Source organism: Arachis ipaensis, chromosome B6 (assembly GCF_059453495.1).
Source record: "Arachis ipaensis isolate K30076 ecotype BB chromosome B6, ASM5945349v1, whole genome shotgun sequence".
Classification (NCBI taxonomy): Eukaryota; Viridiplantae; Streptophyta; class Magnoliopsida; order Fabales; family Fabaceae; genus Arachis; species Arachis ipaensis.
The window spans coordinates 6,431,768-6,458,491 of record NC_142441.1 but is presented as its reverse complement, the minus strand read 5'-3'; the positions used below and the strand labels follow the sequence as shown (position 1 = coordinate 6,458,491).

Sequence of the window (26,724 nt, the reverse complement as noted above, 5' to 3'; positions counted from 1 at the left end):
AACAAATTAAGTATAACAGGATTATGGATGTGCCATTAACTTGTAACTGCATGTGATCATTCTCATCAATTCTAGTTTAATTTGTTAATATTGAGAAACCTCTCTGCCAACCTTTTGTTTAGTACTAACTTTTTTCTTTCCCCCCTCACATTTTTATACCCTACCATCTCACTCATTGTTCATCATAACATAGCAAGCCATCAATCAAATCTTCCCAATTTTCAATTGTGGTAATAGTGTGTTTAATTCATTGCTCAAACATGAATCAATTGGCGGACTTCGGACGCATATTCCAAATGTTTGATCATGATGACGACGGGAAGATCTCAAAGGAGGAGCTTTTAGAGTCCGTAACAAAACTAGGGTTAGGCGTCATGAAGCATGATTTGATTCAAATGATCGCGAGACTCGACGCGAATGGCGACGGATACGTAGACTTTGACGAGTTTGAGAGGTTGTACAAGAACGTAATGGGTGACGACGACGACGTCTGCGGCGGCGGCGGCGGCGACGGCGACGAGGAAGAGGACATGAAGGAGGCTTTCAAATTGTTCGATCAAAATGGCGACGGGTTTGTTAGTGGTGAGGAATTGAGTTCGGTTTTGTGCTCATTGGGCTTAAGGCAAGGAAAGAAGACCTTAGAGGATTGCAAGAACTTGATCAAGAAAGTGGATTTGGATGGCGATGGCATGCTTGATTTCAAAGAGTTTAAGCAAATGATTAAGCTTGTCAACTAATTATTAATGTGTGTATCTTTTATTGCATAGATGATTATTATTAGCTTTTGCACATATGATATTTATATCATCAGGAAGAAAATTGGATGTATCTCCATTTCAATCTTCTGTTTAATTATAAATTTAGTGAAATCCAGGCTTCTTTTCTATGTTCATTTCTATTTTATCTCTACATTCTTATCTAATGGAGACGATATTCGATCTAAGAACGGGAAGAGAAAATTTGATATGTGGATTATCTCTGTGAATAAATGCAAATCAAACAAAGCACACGTCACATTGAAGTGATTTAGAAAACCAACAACTAAAATATAATAACAGACTGTCAAACAAACAAAAATTAAAATTACATAACAAAACATAAAGTAAGTTTCTTCTTGTAAGTTATTGATGAGCACTCTATTTATTTTATCAATCCCGATAAGTAACCAAGGATTCTACCAACTCCAATCAATTCTTGCTTATGGCTATATTTAATAAAACTATTTTTATAAATGTGTCTAACGAAAATATTTTTTGTATAACTGTGTCTAATAAAAATATCTTTATGAATGTATCTCTTAAATATGTCTTTTTATATATATTTTTCTTATTAGAAGTGTTTTTAATATTAATTATTATTGACAATAAATTAATAGATAATATATTAATATTCTATACTTTTCCTTATTGTATTTGCCTCCATATTCTTCTTTCAAATAATTTTAGCATACTAATTATTATCATTCTATTTTCACAACCTTACCTGGTTCATCTCACTCCTTATTATCATATATTTATATTTGTTCTATGGTGTTTGCTGGTACAATAATAAAGTAATACGTTTAAAATATAGACAAATAATAATAAGTTACGTGGAATTTATTTTCTTCATCAGCATTTAATTTTTGTTTTTTTAAATATATATTATATCACCACTTTTATTAATATACTCCTTTAATTAAATAAAAATAAAAAAATATTTTTTATTTAATTTTATAAAAAGTCTTAAACATCTTTCTTTTATTTCATTAGATAAAAATATCCTTTTAAATTAACAAAATTTTAGAATTCAATTAATCCTAATTTTATACTTTCAAATAATTTAAATAACAAAACAAAAACATATTAAAAAAACAAAAAATCAAAATTTTTTCATCTTCTTCAATTTCTCTAATCATTTGTGTCCCTTTTAAGCAAAACATATAAAAAAAACAAAAATTCAATCGTTCTTTATCTTCTCCAATTACCCCTCTGAAGCAAAGCAGTGAAAGTCCCAAACCAAAATCCTAGGTTCTTTGCCGCCGCCGTCCCAGGCTCGGCGCTTCCGCTTCTTCCTCTTCCCCCTGTCCGGAACCCAGGTAACTTGGCACATCGTCCCCATCCTCGCTGGCTTCTGTGACTGTGGCTTGGAGCAGCTCGCCATTGGGTCACCGCTTGCCGTCGTCTCTGCTCTCGCCGAAAGTTAGTGGCCCTGCTTTTAATTTTGCTCTAGTTGCTGAATGCTCGATTTTTTCTTTTTCCTTTTAATTTCTAAAATTTTTGTTCAAATGTCATTGTAATATTTGTTGCTGTGTTGTAATTGTTGGGTTGTTGAATGATTATTTGATCTGGGTTGTCTAAAAATGCTTTTTTTTATTGTGATTTGATCTGAATTTTGGTGGATCATTGTGAATGAAACTGCCTTTTAATATCTATCATTTGTTAATATAACTACATAAATACAAATACTTTTAATATTAATGCTTTAATTTAAAGATTTTTACTTTACTTCAGCGTTATTGCTCCTTGTCTACTTGAAAATTGTTGATCTGCTTGTTTTATTTATATATAAATAATGTATTTTTATCATAAGTCATAACCATACTCTCCCATTTATTTATTGCCTTAAAATCAGTAGTGTTCTTAAATTTGATTCCAATATTTTGCATCAAATGATTTATCCATGAGCCTTATTCTTTAGGTTCCATTGCTCTAAAGACATTCCTTCCTTTCCATTTAGATCTCAGTCTTATTATCAATAAAGATCATAATGTCCTTTTCTTTGACCTTTAATTTTTCTGATAAAAATTAAAATATTAATTCCATACTTAAAATAATAATCTCACCCTCATATTTTTTAATAACACTCTCTCTCATAAAACATTTTATTATACCATGGATGTTTTCAAAGTATCCACCGTCAATCAAATTATTATAGCTAAAAATATATACTACACATACCCACTAACACTACTGCCCATTAACATGCTTTAATCCATCACCTTAATATGCTTTCTTCTCTTTCACTAATCACATTGATTTATAAGAACCTTAACATGCTTCCAATTACTATTAAACTTAAGTACTTCATTTTCAAAAATCTTTATACTTCTATTATGTCAAATAATTTAAATAATAACAAAGAATAATCTATTACATTTAACATCTTATTGCATCCAATTCTCAGACAAATTTTAATATTATTAGTACTCATTTATTATACACATCATCGTCACTTAAGGCCATCCACCATATTGTTTTCACCTTTGACTCACAAAATATACTTTCCAAGTTTCCATCTTCTATTTTATATACACAAAAAAATAAAATTGTTTTTAATGGTTTCTTTTAAATATTCAATTGCCTCGTAGGATAATGTTTGATGATTTGAAGATGAAAAAATAATTTCAAAAATAATTTGAAATTTCTGAATATGAACAACCGTTGATTATTTCAAAATCATGATTATCATACTAAATTAACATCAATATTAAATATAAAATAATGTAAAAAATAATTGCATACCCACCTTAATAACTTTACCATATATACAATAATGTTAAATGAAATTTAAACAAAATAAATTATAACCATCCAAATATAAAGTAATAATTCTGATATAAATCAGCTTATTACATATTTATATAATTATTAAAATAAGTTTAAATTTTTCATTCATTACCCTTTTTGAATACATTTTGAGAATTAATTTCTAATTTTACTAATTTTTTATATGGATTAAGTCAAATATTTTTTTTCAATGCAATACTAATGTATAATATACATTTTCTTTTTGTGAACATATACATTTTTTTTTAGTAATTTGGAAAAAACAGATACAAAAGTCTTTCAATGAGTGGACCAAAAAACTGGTCCATTTATATTTTTATTTAGTGCATAAAAGTAGAGAGAGAAGCCAAGCCCAAAAAAAAAAAGGTAGAGAGAGAAGGGTTTTAACTAGGGTTGAAGGTTCAAGCCAAGCTTCCATCTTTCTTCTTTCACACTCACTCTCACTCTCACTGTAGTACTTCCGATTCCAGCGATCTTGCTCCGTCAAATATGTGGGCTCTTCGTCGAGCTTCTCTTCCTCTCAGGTAATCCTAACCCTAATCGTCCTCTTTCTCTTCTTTTCTCTCCCTGCTATAAAAAAAAATCAATCTTATAGCTCCGTTCGCGTCCCCTAGTCTCGATTGCAACTCCGCTTTTGTCAATTTTTTGAATTGATTTTGTAATGGAGAAATTGGATAACAAATACGAAATTTGAGGGAGAAAAAATAATAAAATTAAATCAATTAGGATTTTTTTTTTTTTTTTTGATGTTATGCATCCGCGACACTAAAACACAATATCAATAGATTAAGAAATGAAGATAGACGAGCTAAATTTTATTGATTAGTACGTTGTTCTTATCAATTGGATTGCCTCACATGTCTAGCAACTTAGAATACATATATTATGCATTGTCTATTTGAAAGAGAAAGAATGTCATTTCCTTTATGAAATTTTTATTTGTCTGTTTCAGGCTTTACATTTATTTCTATAACTATAATACTAGTGAGGGTTAGGAGCTGATTGTTTAATGGTGCGAACTTTTTTTCCTAGGAACCGAGGGTTTAATGTGAGAGCTTCTTGCATCAAATCAGTTTCGGGTACTCGGGTGGAAGATGATTCTAGTACGTTGGACTCATCTAGAATGGCATATGGTCGTTTTTTGTTGCCGAATATGTTCTACCATTCCGGGCATGCCTCCTTAAAATTCACTGTGAGTAGGCGCGAACTTTCTTCACAAGCTGATGCCAGTAGCACGAAAGATCAGGATGATTTGGAGGATGGGTTTTCTGAGCTTGAGACACCAGCTGCTGATTCTGAATATGGTAAAGACGAATTCAATGATATTAAAGATGGTGAGGAGCCACGCGAGGAGTTGGAGTTTTCAGACACTGAGGTTGAACCAAGTGAGAAAAAAGTACGTCGACGAGCTCAGTCCGAAATTTTCAAATTGATTGATAGTTCTCCAACTACTTCTGTTCATGTGCTTATGGATAAGTGGGTTGAAGAAGGGAAAGAACTAAGCAGACAAGATATCGCACTGGCCATGGTTAATCTTCGAAGGCGCAAACTGTATTTTAAAGCTTTTCAGGTAATTGGATCAAACTATTTTTTTGCTCCTAATAAATAGAACATAGCATTAAAAGTATTGTGCTAGCAATTAAGTTAATTTCTCATTACCCTTATATGTCAATAATGGTGGATATTTGATGTTTTCTTGAATAATATTTTCAAGTAATGTCATTTTGAAACTCTCAAACTGAGCAAATTAATGTTGTCATTCAATGTCATGCCATGCTATGCTCCAACTCCTCCGTCATGACTTTGTTGTTCGTACCTTAGCCACTATTGATTTTTTTAAGAAGAATCTTGTGAGTGTTTAGTTTCCTTTGACGTAATCCTTCTGTTTCACTCCCTCAATGTTTCACGGAATGAATACCCCTTTTATGTAATGATTAGAATTTGGGTCATGAATGTGTATCGAACATTACAGCTGCTAATTTCATTTGTGACCTTGTGCGAAATTCTAACATTCATATCATGTTGATCAGCTGTAAATGCACCTGACCGTAAGTAAATTGTTCTGCTGTTGCAAGTTATGGGCATCTTTTCATCAGTTATTTGTTGTAATTATGTTCACATGTTAACTTTGGCTTTTTGTAGGTTTATTTTACTGATTTGTTGCTAGCTGTAAATGTTTTTCTTTTATTTTTTATTTTTACATTAATAATGTCTTCCAATGTGATTTTATCTATTTTTTATCGTTGGTTCTGTGTAGCTCTCAGAGTGGGTTGTATCAAAAAGTCAGCTTGAAGTTACTGAGAGAGATCATGCTACCCGTGTTGATTTGATTGCTAAATTGCGTGGGTTACATGAAGCGGAGATGTACATTGAGCGTATTCCAGAATCTTTTAAAGGAGAGACAGTATATCAAACCCTTTTAGCAAGTTGTGTTGCTCAGAACAATTTGAAGAAAGCAGAGGAAACTTTCAACAAAATGAAAGATTTGAAATTCCCTCTTACATCATTTGTTTGGAATCAGTTGCTTCTTCTGTATAAGAGGCATGACAAGAAGAAAATAGCCGATGTATTGTTGATGATGGAAAATGAGAATGTCAAACCTTCGCCTTTTACTTATAAAATATTAATAGACGCAAAAGGCCAGTCCAAAGATATTGATGGCATGGATCTAATTGTTGAGAAAATGAAGGCTCAAGGGATTGAACCAGACATCCGAACAAAAGCAGTTTTGGTTGGACACTACAAAACTGCTGGGCTTGAAAAAAAAGCCGAAGATATGTTGAAGGAAATGGAAGGTGAAAATTTGGAAGAGAATTCTTGGCTTGGTCGATATTTGCTTCCTCTATACGCAAATCTGGGTAAGGCTGATGAAGTGGGAAGAATTTGGGAGGTCTGTCAGGCTTCCCCTCGAATTGAAGATTGTCTCGCTGCGATTGAAGCTTTTGGAAAGTTGAAGAAAATTGATGAAGCAGAGGCTGTTTTCGAAATGATATCAAAGAGGTGGAAGCTTTCTTCCAAGAACTACTCAGTCATGCTGAAGGTTTATGCAAATAATAAGATGCTAGCAAAGGGCAAAGATCTCATTAAGCGAATGGCAGAGAGCGGGTGTCAAATAGGCCCATTGACATTGGACGACCTAGTGAAACTTCACATCCAAGCAGGGGAAGTGGAGAAGGCAGACACTATTCTGCAAAAGGCTATCATGCAAAGCCAGTTGAAACCATTAATCATTTCTTATATTGCTATTATGGAGCAGTATGCTAAGAGGGGCGACGTCCATAATTCAGAAAAGATTTTGCACAAAATCAAACAAGCTGGCTACACGATTCGTCTGAGGCAATACCAAATTCTCGTACAGGCCTATATAAATGCCAAGCTTCCGGCCTATCGGATTAGGGACAGCATGAAGGCTGATAACGTATTTCCCAACAGGGATTTTGCAAATCTGTTGGCTCAAGTTGATGGTTTTAGGAAGAATCCAGCTTCGGATTTGCTTGATTGAGGAAATCAATAGATATTTCTGTAAGGGTTGCTTCTACTCAGCCTTGCAAGCACTATTAGTTTAGTTGTTGATCGAACATCTTTAGAATTAAAATTTTTTATATTTAAAAAATCCTTTATGACTAAGAACAAAATCTGTCAGCTGCATAATTTTATTATATGTGGATTTTTGGATGAAATGGTAGCTAATTACAAAAGATGTTAGATGCTGTTGTGCTATATTAAAGGGTTGGGAACTTAATTTCATATTATTGACCCATTTGCTAACAAGTAATAATAAATAAACCACATCAATACATTAAAGTCATCATTGAGCTTGTAGTCTTGTTCAGATTACAGATGTACATAAGTCTATTTGATTTTATGATTTATTATTCAAGTTCATCATGTTATGCTCTGGATCATCATTCCTAATCTTAACTACTGTATAACCAGTTTTGATGCAAATGATCTATGATTTTGGCAATACGAATCTTGTTAACAAACCTCTTTGTTTTCTCCTTAAATAACTCGTGATGTAATGAATCTAATGATATGAGTTGCACTATCAGACGGTTAGCTAAATTTAACTTCATCCTTTCCACAATATCTTTTGATTTATGTTTAGGTATCTTCTCAATGAAAATGATTGTTTCTTGCAAGTTTGGCGCAGTCATTAACATGTGAGTTGTAAAGTTGTGCACGTTGGCAGTGGGAACGTTTCTTATTATCTATGATTAGTCGCGTCATTCAACTTGAGTGTTTTTTATAAAGAGAACTTCTTCCATATTTTTTAAGGTAACTACTGAAATGAAGATGGAAAAACATCTTTTTATAAAGATGTTTTGTTTAAAAGTGATTTATTTATTTAGGAGACCACTTTAATAAAGATATTAAAAATATCTTTTTTTTTTAAAGACGTTTACACATGTCATGTTATTATTGGACATTCTTATTAAATCAGTTAATAATTTAATTTTTTATTATAAACCAGAACAAAATCGGTTTATTATAGCAACAATAATAAATCTAATTGTCTGCATTATAATTATTAGACCCGATTTGATCTGATCGAATCATACCATCTAAACCGAATATCTTTAATTTTTTTTATAAAAAGACAATTATATTCCTGACTTTTTGTTTTTTGGCCATTTAAATCCCTAAAAATTAAAAAAATACAATTAAATCTCTAAAAAAAATTGGGTTTATTGTTATTTTATAAAAAAAATTGGTTTTATTCTAATTTGTTAAGAAATTCAAAAATAACCGGTTCATTAATACGTCCAAAAATAATGCGACACGTAAATGTCTTTACAGAAAGATGTTTTACGCATCTTTATGAGAGCATCCCCCATTTATTTAACTACATTTTAAACAAAGACAACACTTTTATAGATATTAAAATTTAATCATACAATCCATCATCTAAGGGTAAAAAAGAAATATTTTTAAATAAAGACAATTATAAAGTAGAGTAAAGTATCGTTTTTGTCCCCAACGTTTGTGGTAAGTTCTATTTGTATCCCTAACGTTTAAATCGTCCTATTTGTATCCTTAACGTTTATAAAAGTGATTCAATGTTATCCTACTATCAATTATACTAACAAATCAGATTATATTTTTCAATTATTTTCACTTAGATGTATTCATTCTCAATTAGGTCTCACTTGGATGTGTTCGATTTTAATATTATACCCACTATTTGTGTTTAGATTCAATTATGTCTATAGAAAAGTGAATTATGTAAATATTGTAGGAATTAGTTTCAACATTTGATGAGCTATTTTTCAGAGTAGATCATCGATTCTATCCCAAACATTTGTATTCTAACTTCAAGAAGAGATTTTTAAAACTCAAACTAAAGCGCTCATGATGTGTAATTGACGGCAGGATAACATTGAATCATTTTTACAAACGTTAGGGATACAAATAGGACGATTTAAACGTTAGGGACACAAATAGAATTTACCCCAAACGTTGAGGACAAAAACAATACTTTACTCTATAAAGTATTCATTGTAGTATCCACCATTTTTTTAATTGACTGTTTACCAATAAAGAAAAAAAATTTCTTCACATATTTTTTCTTTTTCAAAATAATTATTATTTTTATTTTAAGTTGTAGGATTTATTAAAAATTCCCTTTTTCTTTTTTTTCCTCATTTTTTTTTATTTTTCATTATCAATCTAAACAAAGTATTAACGTGTGTCCTAAGATTATAATTAATAAAAATTTAAAAAAAATTATTTTAATTAATACACAATAAATATATTAAAAGTTAAATTTTGCATTTTTTTTATATAAAAATATTTTTAATTGGTAACTTTTGATAACATTATTTGAATTCGTAGGTATATTTTTCACTTTTAAAAGGGAGTTTTTAAGAGAGAAATATGAGACCTTCAATCATATTTTGAACTAAATTTTTAACCAAGTCCCTACTCTTCTCTTTTATACACAAGTGGAATTTTTCTTCTTCTTGATGTTGTTTCTGTTTAATTTATTTTTTTCTTTTTTTTTCTCTCCTCATTCTCTTTTATTATAATCATCGTGTATGATAAGGAAATTAACAGCAGAAACAAAAAATGGAGGATTAATTATGAAAATAGAATTGAAAGGCACAAACTTTAATGTAAAAGGATAGAATTAACAGAAAAGAAATTATTTTTTCTACTAGACCTCTAAAAAACATGTTCTTAATAACTTTGGTTACTTGAAGGAATTTTTTACTAGACCTTCAAAATACTTGTCCTTGACAACCTAGATTTGAAGTTGAAGAAACCACCACGCAGAATCACCTTAGGTTAGATCCTTCAATCTTCTTCATGCAACAAGCGAAGCAAATCACTCACCTCACTTAATCACACTAAAACAATGTACTCGTCGTTTTCATCTTCTCCTAACCAATGAAATACATATAACACCCAAATAACAAAATACATTTGTAGCAAAAATTCATGTGCTATATATAAACATTTGTATATTGTACCAATAAAATATGCACAACACATAAATTTTAGTGATAGCACAGAAATTTTGATGTGCAACATAAATTTTTGGAGAATTACACACAACTCATCCAAATAACAAAATACATTTGCAGCAAACAAAATATATTCGTAACAACGATTTGTGTGCTATATGTAAAAATTTGTTATGTGAAAAAGAATTGTGTGCTATATTAATAAATTTGTGTTATTTGTAAAATTTTTTGTGTTAAATTTTAAAAGTTTGTGTGCTGCAAAAAATGCAAAAAAAAAAAAATAGTGACATACACAAACTTTTTTTTCTACTAGATTCTGTATTAATTTGGTTAGACTTAATTACAAAAATATTTGTACATATAGCATCACTCTTTTTAAAAAGAGGCAATTTTTCTAAGGGTTAAGTATTGTTTTCGTCCCTAACCTCTTGGGTCAAAATTAAAATCGTCCCCGACCTTTTTTCGTTATTAAAATCATCATCAACGTTCAAAAACGCTTTAAAATCATCCTTCCCCGAATTCTTGGACCAAAATACCCTCATCATCATCATTCTCCTTTTCACCTTCCTCACCCCACCACCTCCACTGCCACAACCATTACCACCACAACCACCATCAACACCAACACCACCACCAACACCAACCAACACCAACACCAAGAACACCAAATAACAGCAACAACACCATACCACCACCACCACCACCACCACCACCACCACCACCACCACCACCACCAACACCAACACCAACTAACACCAACACCAAGAACACCAAACAACAGCAACAACACCAAACCAAAAAGCAGAAACAGAAAGCAAGAATGCAGGAAAGCAAGAAAGCAGATGTAGATGGCGGAGGCGGCGAGGCGGCGAGGTTGCGAGGCGGAGGCGGAGGCGGCGAGGCGGCGAGGAACGGCGACGAAGGTGCGGCGGTCTCCCTCCCTTGTGCGCACTCTGTTCTTGACGGCAATGTGGCGTGGCGCGGCGCGATGGACGGTGGCTGTGGCAAGGCGACGATCCTGAGTAACGCAGCGGTGACTGGCGCGATGGTGGCGATCCTCCAACAGCGGCGATCCCCTCACCCCTTTCCCCTTCCCCCCACCCCCACCCCGCGTCCTTTCCCCTTCCCCCCTTCGCCGGCGCCGTCCCCCCTCCCCCTTCCCCCCACACGCGTCCTTTCCCCTTTCCCCCTTCGCCGGCGCCGTCCCCCCTCCCCCCTTCCCCTTCCCCTCTCCCTTCTCCCCTGCCCCCTCGCCCTTCCCCTTCTCCCCTCTCCCCTCTCCCTTGCCACCTCCCCTGTTTTCTTTTTTTTATTTATTTATGATGACGAGGGTATTTTGGTCCAAAAATTCGGGAAATGATGATTTTAAAGCGTTTTTGAACGTTGAGGATGATTTTAATAACGAAAAAAAGTTGGGGACGATTTTGATTTTGACCCAAGACGTTAAGGACGAAAACAATACTTAACCCAAATCGATACGTATTGTTTTCTTAAAAAAATTAGAAGATGTATTAAACATGTTTAAAGATAGACACCTTTCTCACTTTCAAAAAGGAAATTTTTTTTTTTCTTGGGATTTGAGTAAAAGAGATTTGCTTGAGACGTTGAGTGCAATATTTGTTGAGGTTAATGGCAATCTGAATCTTCTTCATAACAAAGGCCAGATGCAGCTTGAGCTACCAAAGGAACTACGTCCCAAACAAAGCCGTCAGAAATCAAACCAGAAAACAGTTAAAAAGAGATGAACTTGGACATGGTCACGTGCTTCTAACATCATTGCTGAGCCTTGCACAATTTGTTTCTTAATGTTCGCTGAAACGAATGGAACCGCGTATCTTGTCCAGGTGCAACATGTGGAACGTGCTCCAATAATCAGGGAACATTCATTCTAATTAAGAAATAAGAATAGTTCCACTATGATGGGAAGATTCGTAATTAACTAACAATAGTTCCCATGTGCTTTTTAGTTTTATTCCGCAGTCATATTTAATATCTATTATCTATTATATATTTTTAATTTTTCAACTAAAATGTGTCACATGTCACTTTTTCATTATAATTGAAATTAAATTTTTTTCTTCAAAATTAAGAAAAATTCTTCCATCCTCTATACTAATTTTACAACCAAAATGTGTCACATATCACCCCCTCATCGCAATTGAAATCAAATCTTTTTCTCTAAAATTAAAGAGTTCTTCCCTTCTCCTTTTTCCTTTCTCTATCTCTCTCATTCTTTTAACTATTCTGTCTATTTTATATATCATTATCAATATCAATGACTAATTACTAATCTGACAATCAAAATGTGCAACATGACATTCTTTAATTGCATTAAAATTAAAATTAAAATATTAAAATTGAAATTGAAATATACATATATTATGTATCATATATTACTATCTAATTTAATCGTCAAATATGTCACATGACACTCTCTTATTAAAATTGAGAGAAAATATTTTTCTTCAAAATTAATAAACTCCCTTCCTAAATTCTCTCCTCTATCTCTCTCTATTTTTCTATTTCTCTCTACCATTTTCACTCTATATATAATTTATATTTTATATTAATAATTTGACAAATCAAAATCTGTCATCCGATATTTTTTTATTACAATTAAAATAAAACTTTTTCTTCCAAAATTAACAAACTCTCACTCTCACTTTCATTCTTCATCTTTATATTTCTCTCTCTTTTCTCTCATTCTCTATTTTTTCAACTTTTTATTCTACAGAAAATAAAATTAACAAAATTATATAATTCAAATAAAAAATTATATTTTTTCATATAAAAATAATAACTAAAAATTTTATTATTTGATTTTTTTATCTACAGAGACATTGATATTCTTAACCAGAGACTTTTATCAACATACAATTTTTTTTTTGTAAAAATAGTTTGATTTTTTTAAATCTTTTGTGTCATGCATAATCTATACTATCAGAACAAAGTGGACCGTAATTTTAAAAAATTTATATTCCCGTAATGTTATTACGGGTAAAAATACTAGTTCTTTGCTCAATTCTAGTCCTATGCTATTTAAAGATAAGTGTTTGCTATGATGCTAAAAAGATATTGTCTAATTACTAAATAGGTAAAATAATTAATTTTAAATTTAAAAATATAAAAATTAAAAAAAATTATTTTAAAGTTATTATAAAAGGTAATTTAAGTAAAAATTAGACACCAAATAAAAGACATAGAATTGACCTTAAAAATATAAGTGACATAAAACGTGATACTAATAAATTAATAAACTAATAATTTGTAATTTTATGTTAAAAAATAATATTAAAAAGGTAAATTTATTACATATTGAATTATAACAAAATTGAAAAAATTAATGTTATATGAAATATTTTTTAGTATATATATATTTTTTTGTATATTCTTTACTTTTATATTCAAACTGATTAATAGAAAGCGAAATAAAAACATACACAGAAGTGTGCATATATATATATATATATCAAAATTATAACATTATTTCTTTTATGCATGTCAACTTAATAGCATTAGTATCTAATAAATTCCAAAAATCATACTTAAAAATGAATGCAAAGGCTATTATATGGTTTAACAAAAATATTATATTATATGTACACTAAAATTAATCACTACGTCATTTTATATAAATATATATATTATTTAACTTATTTTTGACGTATTATTTTATTTTAATTTATATTTTATATTAGTAATTAATTTTAATCTACGTCTAAATGGTATATTCAATTGGAATCTCATTCTCTAAACTAATGTTAAAAAAGAGAATCCAACTTAACTAAGTCATTAAATATTAAATATTAAATCTAAGACATAAATACAAAGACATGAGAAGGAAAAAGATAGTGACAGAGTCCAAGGTGATACCAAATCAACTTTGGTTGCTTGATGTGTTCTGTCTGTACCTAATAAAAGACAACCAAAGTCATACACAAACAAGCATCGATCGATGCGTAATGCCCATGACCGTTTTATACAAATCACACGCCATTTAGAAAAGACTTTTCCATCTTCTAAACCATAACATATTCAAGAATCCATTTAAAACTATCAGAATCCATTTCACACTTTGAAAAGAAAATAAAGAAGAAATCATTCTCACTTGCATTGTTTATTTAATTTTCTTTCTTTTTTGCTGTGTTTTATTTATTATATTTAGATGGCAATCCTTAAGATAACAAAGAAGCACAAGAAGCATTTCAATAACCCTTTCCCTACTTCTTCTGCTTCTGCTTCAACCACCATTCCTTATGTCAAAGGCTCTCTCTTCATCAACGCCAAGACAGTGCCTACTTCAGACCAGAACTTGTTCTTCCCAATTGGCAATGATTTCAAGCTTTCTTGGTTCCCAAACAATGGTGGGCACCTTTCAATTTCACACCTTTCCGAACCGACAAGGCCTATATGGAGTTCTATCCCAGGACAAGCTTTTCTCTCGGCTGCAATGGCTGACACTGAGGTTGAGGAGAGTAGAGGATCATTCCTTGTCAAAGATGGAGACGTTCATTTGGTTTGCAACCACCAAATCATTGATGGTATAAGGGTGATCAATGATAATTGCCAGTTTGATCACAATTTGGAAGACCATGAAAAAGTTTCTGCAGATTATTCTCCATGTGATGATGATGCAGAAGAAAAGGCGAAAAAGCCTCCGATTTTGTTGATCACTGGAAGGCTATTCAACAAGACTAAGAAGACAAAAAGGTTTCAGAAACATGGCATCAATGCAAGTATTCAGTTTGAAGCAAAAAGGCCTTCTGTGTATGCAACTAACAATAATTTTTCACTCACATATCTGCATCAAATGTTGCTACTTTGAACATTTTGAGTTTTAAGACTAATTCTATAATAGATTTCCATACTTGCATCTTGTATTGAATACTTGTATTCGTATTTTTGTGACATAGGTATGCAAGGTATTGGATTCTGTTCAGTCAGAAAACCAATCATCAGGTTGGTTTTCAAGTGAAGATTGAGAAACCAAGCTTCATTTCAGGAACCAAGAAGCAGGTTCCCACAACTACAACAACAACTTCTAGAATCTACCGAGGATTCAAGAAGAGAATGAACAATAGAAAGAAGAGGCTTGGTTGGTGTTGGTACCTTACAAAGCCAAGAGGTTTTGTACTAGTTTCCTCAGTGGAGGAAGAAGAAATGGGGAGCTTTGAGATCCCAAAAGCAGAAGAATTCAATAGAGTTTGGTTGACATATGCGAGTGAGGAGAATGAGAGGTTTTATGGCTTTGGAGAGCAATTCTCTCACATGGATTTCAAGGGAAAAAAGGTCCCAATCTTGGTTCAAGAACAAGGTATTGGTAGAGGAGATCAACCAATCACCATGGCAGCCAACTTGGTCAGTTACAGGTAGTTTAAAGCACCATCTTCATACACCGAATTCAATGTAGTATGAATCATTAAGATACACTTATACATGATATTGTTGAAGAAAAATGTTTTTTGAAATAGATGAGATTTCAATGTTGGCAGGGCAGGAGGTGATTGGAGTACAACTTATGCTCCTTCTCCATTCTACATGACATCAAAAATGAGATCTCTATACCTTGAAGGTTATGACTATACTATCTTTGATCTTACAAGACCTGACAGAGTACAGATACAGGTATTGAAATTGTGTGGTCAATTTGGTAAATTGGAGAATGTAAGATAGTGGGATGGAATTAAAGTTGCTGGTAGAATCAACAAATGATCAGTTTAATTAATAGTGACAAAATGAGCTAGAGCTTTGTATAATGGAATGACAAAATGCATCAAACACTTGACAAATTGGAATATACTTATCTGCTGCTACAATCAATATATATACTATATAGTATGCATTTACAATTTTTTGGACAATGGATTATGCAGATCCATGGAAATTCAGTTGAAGGGAGGATATTGCATGGGAACTCACCTTGTGAACTAATTGAGCATTTCACCGAAACCATTGGAAGGCTACCTGAGATTCCAGAATGGATAATATCAAGTGCTATAGTAGGAATGCAGGGCGGCACAGAAGCCGTACGCCGAATTTGGGATGAACTGAGGGATTATGATGTTCCTGTCTCAGCATTTTGGTTGCAGGTAATGCCTCACATCTACACTCAAAAGAGAGTTAAATTGATTCCTTAGACACTAAGCAATCCTGATATGAAGTTTTGAACTATTCATTCATTCATTTGCAAGAATTCAAGTGGTCTCTATCTTGAACCAGCATAACTAAGCATAACTCTCTGCTAATTTGGAGTTTCATTGTTTGATCGTTGTGGAAACTGCACAGGATTGGGTAGGGCAGAGAGAAACATTGATTGGTTCACAGCTTTGGTGGAATTGGGAAGTGGATGCACAAAGGTATTGTGGATGGAAGGAACTTATCAAAGATCTTGGTGATCAGAATATCAAAGTTATGACATATTGCAATCCTTGTCTAGCTCCGGTAATGCTTCCCTTTAATCACTTCATCTATAAACTTGTTTTTCTCTAAACTTAGATTTTTCAGTTAAAATTATTGTACTTATGTATGCATGTTTGGCTAGAGATAATGTTACTCACATCTATTTTCTTTTTTACTGATCTTATGTTAAAGGTTGATGAGAAGACAAACAAAAAAAGAAACCTGTTTGAGGAGGCAAAAGAGTTGGACATCTTGGTGAAAGACAATAATGGAAATCCATACATGGTTCCAAACACGGCCTTCGACGTGGGAATGCTCGACCTAACACACCCAAAAACTGGGACCTGGTTCAAGAAAGTCCTAAGAGAAATGGTGGATGATGGAGTAAGAGGATGGATGGCTGACTTTGGTGAAGGCCTTCCTGTTGATGCTGTTCTATATTCAGGTGAAGATCCTATTTCGGCTCATAACAGGTACCCAGAACTGTGGGCCAAAATCAACAAAGAAGTTGTTGAAGAACAAGAACAAGAGTTAGTTTTCTTCATGAGGGCTGGTTTTAGAGATAGCCCAAAGTGGGGGATGCTGTTTTGGGAAGGAGATCAAATGGTTAGTTGGCAAACAAATGATGGAATAAAGAGTTCAGTTGTTGGACTATTAAGCAGTGGAATTTCTGGATATGCTTTTAATCATAGTGACATTGGAGGATATTGTACTGTGAACTTGCCTATTGTTAAGTACAGAAGAACTCAAGAATTACTTTTAAGGTGGATGGAGCTAAATTCTTTCACCACTGTCTTCCGCACCCACGAAGTAAGTAAAAATTTCGAGTTTCCAATGCATTTGATGAAAACTTTCCTCTTTTTGATTCCTTAGTTAGTATTTTAGCTACATAGCAAAACTTCAAATGCTTATTTTCAAAAGTAAATATAGAAGATTGAGTAAACATTGGATTAGTCCTTTAAAGTTTTCTGCAATCTTGGATTAGTCTTTTAAAGATTTTTTTGTATCAAACATCAATTTAATGATGCAGGGAAACAAACCATCATGCAACAGCCAGTTCTATTCAAACCAACATACTTTTTCACACTTTGCGCGCTTCACGAAAGTATATGCTGCATGGAAATTTTACCGAATTCAACTAGTGAAGGTGATGCCAAAACCTCTCTTTACACACTAATTTAGTTATATACATTGAGCATTCTCAGCAGCAGGCAATTAAAAATGACCCTTACTCAATGTTCTTTCTGTAAACAGGAAGCTTCACAGAAAGGACTTCCTGTATGCCGCCACCTATTTCTACATTACCCGAATGATGAACATGTTCATCACTTAAGTTATCAGCAATTCTTGGTTGGTTCTGAGTTTCTAGTGGTTCCTGTTCTTGACAAAGGGAAGAAAAAAGTTAAAGCCTATTTTCCATTGGGAGAGAGTACTAGTTGGCTACATGTATGGACAGGAAAAGTGTTTTCAAAACAAGGAATTGAAGAATGGATAGATGCTCCAATAGGATACCCTGCTGTATTTGTTAAGGTTGGATCCATCATTGGAGAAACCTTTTTGAGTAACCTAAAAAGTTTAGGCATTCTTTTGTGAAATAATTCATTCATCATAGAAGGATGTATATAAGTAGTACCTATGTAAAGTCTCAATTCATGCCATTGAATTATTTATCTTGTATCATTGCTATGGAATATAATGTAAATTGTTGAAAGGATTTAATTATCTCAATCATATATGTCCAAGAAATGCTTGTACATTGGACTGTCTTCTTAATATATGACACATTTATCTGTCAAAATGTTATATTTCTACAACTTAATTTCTTTTAGATATGTAACATTGTTCAAAACTGAATTCAAAAGAATAATCAATATATACATACATACCAATCAAAATAGCCTTGATTTTCATGTTGGATGGACATCTTTTGCCATCAGATGAACATGCTTCAACACACCAAGATAAACTTTCAGTCAGAAAGGTAAAACTTATCCAATGATCTTTGACTCAAATGGTACCTCCTATTCCATTGCCTGCCCCTAATTCCAATAAGAGCACTTTAGAACAAACAAAAGCAAAGGGTGGAACTTACACAAACTGTTCCATGCATGTTAGGCTGAAGCAGCAAAAGAGTTTTCATCTATAAGTTCCTTGTTAAATCATGATTCATCATCAGTAATGTTGGTTGAAATGTTAATGCAGTTCTCTCTCTGCTGATGACAAGAAAATTTTTTGTATCTGTTTTATTTGTGTTGAATAAGATTTGTGCCTATGAGACTGGAATACTTTAATGGTATATTCTGTCTTTGGTGCCAAGAAACTTTATCCTTGGCAGTTTAATACCACAATTAGCATATTCTTTAATGGTATCTTCTGTCTTTAGTGCTGATAAACTTTATCCTTGGCGGTTTAATTCCCACAATGAAGCATATTCTTCATGTGTTCCCACGTCTATCCATTTATCTATTCTTAATATATAAAAGTAGATGGATAAGTTTATCCACATCACTTTTAAGACATCTTTCTCCTTCTACTAATACCATGTCAGTAATATCATTTACTTGGCAAAATTTTAGAATCAACCACTCAATTTTTGCCAAATCAACTATTATTTCCAAATCAGCAAAAAAATAAAATATACAAGTAATAAAAATATATACAAATTAAATTGAAAAATTACCAATGACAATAATTAGACATTAATAGTGTCTAACCAAATTTGTAACCTATAAGAATCTATATCCCTATATTTATTATATTTTACCGTTATAAATAATATAATAAATTTATAACTCCAATAATTAATTTATTAATTTTTATAAATAACTCATCAAATGTAATAAACATACATATTACAAATGTCATAATAATTTATTAATCATAATAAATTTTACGTTACAAATATTCAAATTTCATACTATTTGAACTACTTATATAAGTCTCTTATCACTGTTGGGTCAATTCTAAAGCCCATTGTTCACATTGTCTACAAAAGTCATTGTCTACTTAGCAAAACCCTTCTTCAAATAACATCATATTTAGCACAAAAAATTTATTTTCGCACTACACAACATCTCAAACTTACTCAATGTCAATGGAGTATCATTCTTTGGACAATATCACCAACTAAACAAACAATTAGTTTATCAAAGTTCACGTAATTCGTCTATGAAAAACATTAACACCCACAAATGAAGAAGAGTTTCTTTCTTTAGAAATGATTATATTAGATAAAAAGGTACAAACAAACATATTTATTATATTTTTTATTGTATTTTTAAATTGAACATTTTCCAATACTATTTTGAATTTGCATCAATTGAGACATTGTCTGACAGAGTGGGTCAAAGAAAAATATTAAAAGGTAATTTCGCTTTATACTATTTCAATTATTCTTATTAAAAATAACTTATTTAAAAAAAAATCTACACATTTTTTTTCTTTTTATTGTAGATGTCATTGGAAAACTGCATGCACATCAAAAGATTAAGGAGAAGAAAAATTATACAAATTCAAGACACATCTTCAAAAGAAGAACATACATACAAAGATGGAACAAACAACACAATAAAAAGTGCATACAACTAGTGACAGAACTTGAAACAATTTTGGGGGGCCAGATAGAAAATAATTGTCAAAATATTTTTGATATGGACCCCATTTAAGATAAGCTCATCTAATCTCATCTCTCTGGTTTGGGTGATATTGCCAAACTTAAAAGCCGTTTTTCAAGATCTCGTTCCAAAAAGTTAAGGTTAAAGTCATCAGATGTAACTTTTTGAACTTTTGAAGGTTATATCTCACTTTCTTCGTAATTCATTAAAGTAGAAGAACTATCTACGTGTGTTAATATTGTAAAAGTTATATATTCTCTTTTTTAAATATTAGCCTTCCTCTTAAAAAATATATCAATTCTTTAATTTTTTTATTATTATTTTATATAAAAATTTGAATATATATCCTATAAAATATGTAAAGAAAAAGTTAGAAAGACAAATATTAAAATTTATAATATTTATTGATTTTTTTTATCAATTTATACAAATACAATAATATTAATACTTATTGAATATTCGATTATTTTTTATCATATAAAAAATTAAATTAAATAAATAGTAAAATATAAAATAATATTAAATTAATTAAATAAAAAATATCTAATTTTTTATATTTGAACTTAAAGATAGAGAGAGTGTTGTTTATTGAACTTATTAGATACTTTAAGTCATAGTAAAGTGTTTAAGTCAATTAAACAATTTTTTATCTTTTGAAAAAGTACTACTAAATTTTTTATAAAAAGTTTGGAGGAGCCATGACCCCCCTTGTCTAAACTAAGCTCCGCCACTGCATACAACTCAACAATTCATAAAGAATATATCTTTACAAGAATCTACAACAAAAAGAAAAAAACAACTTTAACAATAATCAATAAAGAAAAAGGAGGACGAGCGCCACATAAGAAGACGAAGTCCATCAACCAAAGCAAATGCAAAAATCAAACCACCAAATAAAAATGTCACTTTGTACAACTCCAACATCCAAAACTTTTGTACTATAAATTATTTTAAACAAAATACTTTTTAAATTTAACTTCAGTTTATACATATTTAATTTAATTCTACAAAACATAGTCAATTTTAATATTTATTATATACCATCATTAATTTACTAATTTACTGTCCGCGCATCGAGCGCGTTTCATTCTAGTTCATTAATAAATTCACTAGTATCTCGGGGACTCAGTTATGATCTCCTTCCATGCATCGATTGCGTTTCATTCTAGTTCATTAATAAATTCACTAGTATCTCGGGGACTCAGTTATGATCTCCTTCCATGCATCGAGCGCGTCTCATTCTAGTTCATTAATAAATTCACTAGTATGTCGGGGACTCAGTTATGATCTCCTTCCACTTGTGCAAGTTGAGTGCATGGGGTTCACATCTTAATTCATGATGGCTGCCCACATGAAAAAGCATAATGATCATAATCCTGTTATGAAGGGAATTAATAAGATCAAAATAAGGAATTATATATAAAAAATTGTGTATATATTACCGTTCTTTTCAAGTAAGCCAGAGAGTCTATGATTAGAGATAAATGTTGCTATGTAAGAAACATCTTACAACTTTATTAGAAAATCCAGAATGGTTACAAGCATTTTACATATCATTCTTAATGAATGCAGCTAAATAAGTGTATATATACATGAACACAAAATTTTATACTTGGAAAAAAAGATCAGTTCTATATGCTCGTATCGCTTATCCTTGAGTTTTAAGGAACCAAAGACATGGTCGATGAACCACGACCGTGTTATCAGTGTGTGATTAATGGCCCGGATTTCACTAGCTTTCAGGGTTTCCATCTGTTCCTGTTATAACAGTATAACAGTCTAGCTAATCAAGCATCAATATTCAAGATCAACCATAAAACTGAATTGAGCATTCAATTAATTTGTTTTGATATTTCAGATAGATATATGCCACCATTGTAAGCTTTAATTTTAGGTAGAATTTCATAACAGAATTGTTCATACATAAGATTGAAGATTGATCTTCTACTAAAGTACCTAATGTGAATGATAACAAAGCATCAATGGGTCACACTGTGTATTCTGTCACAACAGAACCCTATAATCCATCAACACCATTTTTTGAATTCTTAAATCCTAATCTAACATCGAAGAATAATTTGAACTGATTTGGGTGGGATGAATGTACCAAACTATGCTATATTGCAAGACAAAGGTGACACATGAGAGTCTTAGTAGCAAACTACCACTATGGACTCTCTAGTCTCTCCCTATAAAAATTGATTTAATTCAAATGGACTATTAGCCCATGTATCAAATATTAAACTGATAAGAACAGGAGACAAATAATGATTATGCAGTTCTTATAGGTTGGAACAATGCGGCAATTAAGGTTATTAATAATATGATAAGAGAAATGATGAGAAAGGTTTAGGACCACCAGTCAAGTTTTCTACAGCAATTTTAGCTGGTGTACAATCTTTCTCATGCACTATTTACTTGATAATGCACCAAAAATACTACATCATTTTATGAAACATTACTATCTCCATCATTTCATTATTGGGATACATCTTGAGGGGCCTTAAATCAATAAATACAATTCCAAAAAGAGAGAGAGAACCTGACGAGGTTAACAAGGGATGCGAAGTTAGTCTGACATCGCTTGTTCTTAGCAAGACAAGAGCGTTTATATAATCAAAGAGTGAAATAAAAGGACACGACCTTACTTGAACAGGATCTGTTCTATAGGCTCGTACAACTGTATCCTTGAGTTCTAAGGAGACAGGAACCGAAGTCTGGTTGATGAATCATGACTGTGTGATCAGGGCGTGATTAATGGTCCAGATTGAGTCCTCTTTGGGGCACCCATCTGTGGCAGTGGAGGATCGTTCTCACCGCATTAACTGTGGTGGGGTGGTCACACGGTTGTCTGACAGACCACACAAAATATTTTTTCCTATTACAACAAATTTGCAAAATGATTTCTTCGCTCGAGAAATTTTTTTTAAATAATTTTGAAAATGAAAAAAAAAAAAACGAGGAAACTAACAGACGTTTATTTTAGGGAAAGAAAAAGGGGCTCAAAAGATATTATCCTTGGGGCTAAATATTTAGAGGAGGGATTGCACATTTTGATTTACCTGGCAACAGAAAAATAGAAAACCATTGGAATGGTGTTGAACTTGCATGGGGTCCACCATGGAAGCTTCGTTGGTGATGAGTCCTCCTGTCGGAACGGTAGTACAAATGAAGCAGATTGCGGTGGCAACTGGCAAGTCGAAACAAAGAAGCAGTTCCAAGTGTTTTTTTGTTTTCCTTTTGATTTTGGACACACAAATGCTTTGGTTTCTCATCAAAAGTATCCTAACTCATAAGTCACAATACTGCAGGTGAGGGGGACTTGCCACGTTCAATGGATAAGTATGGAATTTCAATCCTCTTAATGGACACGTGGCAAGTGGCATATTTCGCTGGTCCAGTCAGATCATTTATTTGGGTTTTCGCCATGTCTAAACCCAAGATCAAGTCCTTAGTTCATTAATCCTTTTTTAATATCCCAAATAGGTCCTAAAAATTTGGTAGTCCCATACATTTGCTCCTCAAAAAAATTAATTAAGGCTTGGGTCTTTAAAATTAGTAGATTATATGCTATATATGTCTTTAAATCAGATTGAATCGGTTAACATGATATTCTATATTTTACTTAAAAATTGTAGGTATAACGTATCAGATAAAATAACATGTATCGCGCTTAGGACATATTAGTCCTTGAACACATGGCTAAAATGACGTTATTTTGGGACAATATTAAACAACGTCATTTTGAGAAGACAAATACGTTCATATCTTTATTTTCTAATGTTTAAAACTTTTACGTTTTAAAGCCAAATAAATCTCCTAAAATTTTTATTATAAGTTAAAAAAGTCCTTGAATTTAAGTGGGTACCTTATATAAAAATCTTTTTCCTTTCTTTCTTTCTCTATAAAATTAAAGTATCCCAAAACCTCACCTAGATTTTACGAGCTAATCCTTTATAGACAGTATGTTGTAGGTGTAGATTAAGTAAGAGTTATGAAGTGGTTATGGATAGGTATTTAATAATAACAAAAATAATATAAGAGTTTAAAACTTTTATTCTATTGTGATGTTGTTGTATTGTGTTGGTTGCTTGGTTAACTTGTGATAGAATTTTATGTTTTGGTATTTAGATGAGTGAAGATATAGTATCTATATTTTATCACGTTGAAAGTTTTGTTAGAGACAACAAAGAAGTATTTGTGTACATTAATAGAGAAAGTAAAAAATTTTCTCCATCCATTGACTTGATCTATTTCTTTGACCTATAGAAATTTTTTTTGGACTTGGATTACCATGACCAGTTGACCACAAGGCAATGTATTAGTATGATTCCACATCTGCTAACTTGAAATCTGGTATTCACCTAATTCATGGAGATAAAGAGATTAAAGTTCTGCAAAAGAACAAGATACTAAATGAGGATACTACCGAATTCTAATTGTTTGATTGTAATTGTAATTGAGATTTGTCCTTTCATGTGCTTGGAACTGCATACTTTGACATACTTTAGGTAATTTTATCATAATTTTATTTTAATTCTGGTTTTAGTTGCTTAATTCGAGGAGACCAATTTGACATATATACTATAAATTCAGGAAACTTTTTGACTTATAATAAAAATTTTAGAAAACTTATTTAACTTTAAAATGTCGAAATTTTGAGAATTAGGAAACAAAGGTGGGGTGGGACGTATCTGTCCCCTCAAAACGGCGTCGTTTGTCGTTATTCCAAAACGATGCCGTTTTAGTCATGTGTCCAAGGACTAATGTGTCATGTGCGCAACGCGTGTTACTTTATCTGACACGTCACATCTACAACCTCCACGTATGAGGGAGAGTATCGTGTTAACTAGTTCAACTTGGTTTGAGGACCTATATGGCATATATATAGTAATTTTGGAGACCCGAAACCTAATTAATTTTTTTGAGAGACAAATCTATCATGCTGTAAATCTTTAAAGACCTATTTGGAGTATTACTGTTAAATGTAACAAATATTAGGTGGGCTGTTAAAATGAGTAAATTTTATCTTTAATATTAAATTTGTTTAAATTTTAAGTTAAATAGATTGAGTTCGATTAACCAAAAAAAATGACAGATTATATAAACTAGTACGTGGAATAAACAAGCCGTTCGTTTAAATTTTTTTATATTTTTTAAATAAAAAGACATTTTTAACCAATATCTTTTGTAATTTGACTCGAAAATTTAATCTATCAATTAATAAAATATTGTTTATTTAATATTTTTTACTTAAAAATAATATTTTTTATTAAAATATTTTTTAAAAAATAAAATAAAAAGTTAAACCTGTTTAACTCATCAGATTGGTTATAAAGGGTTTTTTTTTTTTTTTTGGTGACTGGTTATAAAGGGTTTAAGTGACTTTTAAGTTAAACATTTTTTATCCATAAACAAAACGAATTTGTTTAATCCACGGATATAGGTGGGGCATGCCTAGACACGCTGGAATAGCCTGATTGATAGTTGTAATTGAGAATTTAAGTTATGTGTTATTTATATAATAATTTATTGGTCGATAATAAATTAAATTAATTTTTAATTTGTTAAGTTAAAAAATATCATAAAAAACGGAAAAAAAAAATTTAACTGGCTTGTCGCCATAAACGCCCGTTGGAAATTCAACTCAAATGAGATAAATGAGGCGATTTAATTAAAAATGTTACGACAATTATGACACCAAAATCTTGATTGAAAACATTAATTGAAATAATGAATTATGGTTTATCTATTGGACCAAAATCACTCATTTACACGTCATCATATGTCATTATTTTCTTATATCCAATAAAAAGACCATTTGAAGACATAACACAAAAACGGCAGACTCATAACCATGGTTTTTGAGGGTGCAAATGTGCAATGTATCTCATCTAGTTTGATTAAGTGCACAAACACTTGTGACATTTTTTATTTAACCTCAAGAATACAAGAATCTATTAGTCCACTAAAATTTTTTTTATCATCAATGTACTTAGTACTTGAAAAATTTATAAATTTATCAAAACTTGGGACGAGTCTAGTATGGTAAAAGTATTTAATGATTTTTAAATCAAGATACTAAGATAAATTTAGAATAAATTTGGAGTGAAATCGCAAATATAATTTTTTTTTTTTTTTTTTTTTACATAGAACACTTGCAAATTTACATTGGATTAGAATTTTTTTTATTTTAAGCATTTTTAAATAAATACTTTATTTATTGATATATATTTTTAAAAAATACTTACATTTTTTATTATTTATGTCATTACCATTGCTAATGAGATAAATAATAAAAAATATTATATAATCAAATTATTTTTGTAATTAAATTCATAGATATCAAACTTCCATAACAAAAGAATCAACTTGGATTGGTCAACTAGTAAAAAAAAATATTTAACCTATGAATATATGATATTCTTACAACTTAATTTTTTTTAAATATGCAATATTGTTCAAAACTGAATTCAAAAGAATAATTGATATATACATACATACCAATCAAAATAGACTTGATTTTCATGTTGGATGGACTTCTTTTGCCATCAGATGAACATGCTTCTTTGCATTCTATAGAGTAAAAATAATTAAAAAAAATCATATTTTATAAATAATAAACAATTTTTGTATTTAACAAACTAGTTCATTTTAGAAAATATATATTTAATATTTGATTTTTTTGACATTTTT

At 31.4% G+C, this 26,724-nt stretch overlaps 2 protein-coding genes, 1 long non-coding RNA gene, 1 other non-coding gene and 2 pseudogenes across 4 annotated transcripts; 4 read left to right on the top strand and 2 right to left on the bottom strand.

The window, feature by feature from the left end:
* Positions 1-260: 260 nt before the first annotated feature.
* Positions 261-737, top strand: LOC107647994 (calmodulin-like protein 3 pseudogene; annotated as a pseudogene).
* A 3,112-nt stretch (positions 738-3,849) lies between these two features.
* On the top strand, positions 3,850-7,246 carry LOC107645561 (pentatricopeptide repeat-containing protein At1g80270, mitochondrial). Its single transcript, XM_016349619.3, has 3 exons — positions 3,850-4,072; positions 4,581-5,118; positions 5,806-7,246. Exons 1-3 carry the CDS (start codon positions 4,038-4,040, stop codon positions 7,048-7,050), a joined length of 1,818 nt encoding a protein of 605 aa, XP_016205105.1. The 5' UTR covers positions 3,850-4,037; the 3' UTR covers positions 7,051-7,246.
* A 6,774-nt stretch (positions 7,247-14,020) lies between these two features.
* LOC107647937 (uncharacterized) lies at positions 14,021-18,228 on the top strand. Its single transcript, XM_016351985.3, has 8 exons — positions 14,021-14,782; positions 14,929-15,384; positions 15,508-15,640; positions 15,889-16,104; positions 16,301-16,456; positions 16,607-17,224; positions 17,445-17,561; positions 17,669-18,228. Exons 1-8 carry the CDS (start codon positions 14,181-14,183, stop codon positions 18,005-18,007), a joined length of 2,637 nt encoding a protein of 878 aa, XP_016207471.2. The 5' UTR covers positions 14,021-14,180; the 3' UTR covers positions 18,008-18,228.
* Positions 18,229-21,042: 2,814 nt separating this feature from the next.
* LOC107645560 (uncharacterized) lies at positions 21,043-23,299 on the bottom strand. Its single transcript, XR_015885733.1, has 2 exons — positions 23,091-23,299; positions 21,043-22,906 (listed from the first exon to the last, which is right to left on the bottom strand). It is a non-coding gene; the product is annotated as an uncharacterized LOC107645560 (long non-coding RNA).
* LOC148554478 (U2 spliceosomal RNA) lies at positions 22,125-22,344 on the bottom strand (annotated as a pseudogene).
* Positions 22,667-22,889, top strand: LOC148554477 (small nucleolar RNA U3). Its single transcript, XR_015886313.1, has one exon. It is a non-coding gene; the product is annotated as a small nucleolar RNA U3 (small nucleolar RNA).
* Positions 23,300-26,724: the final 3,425 nt, after the last annotated feature.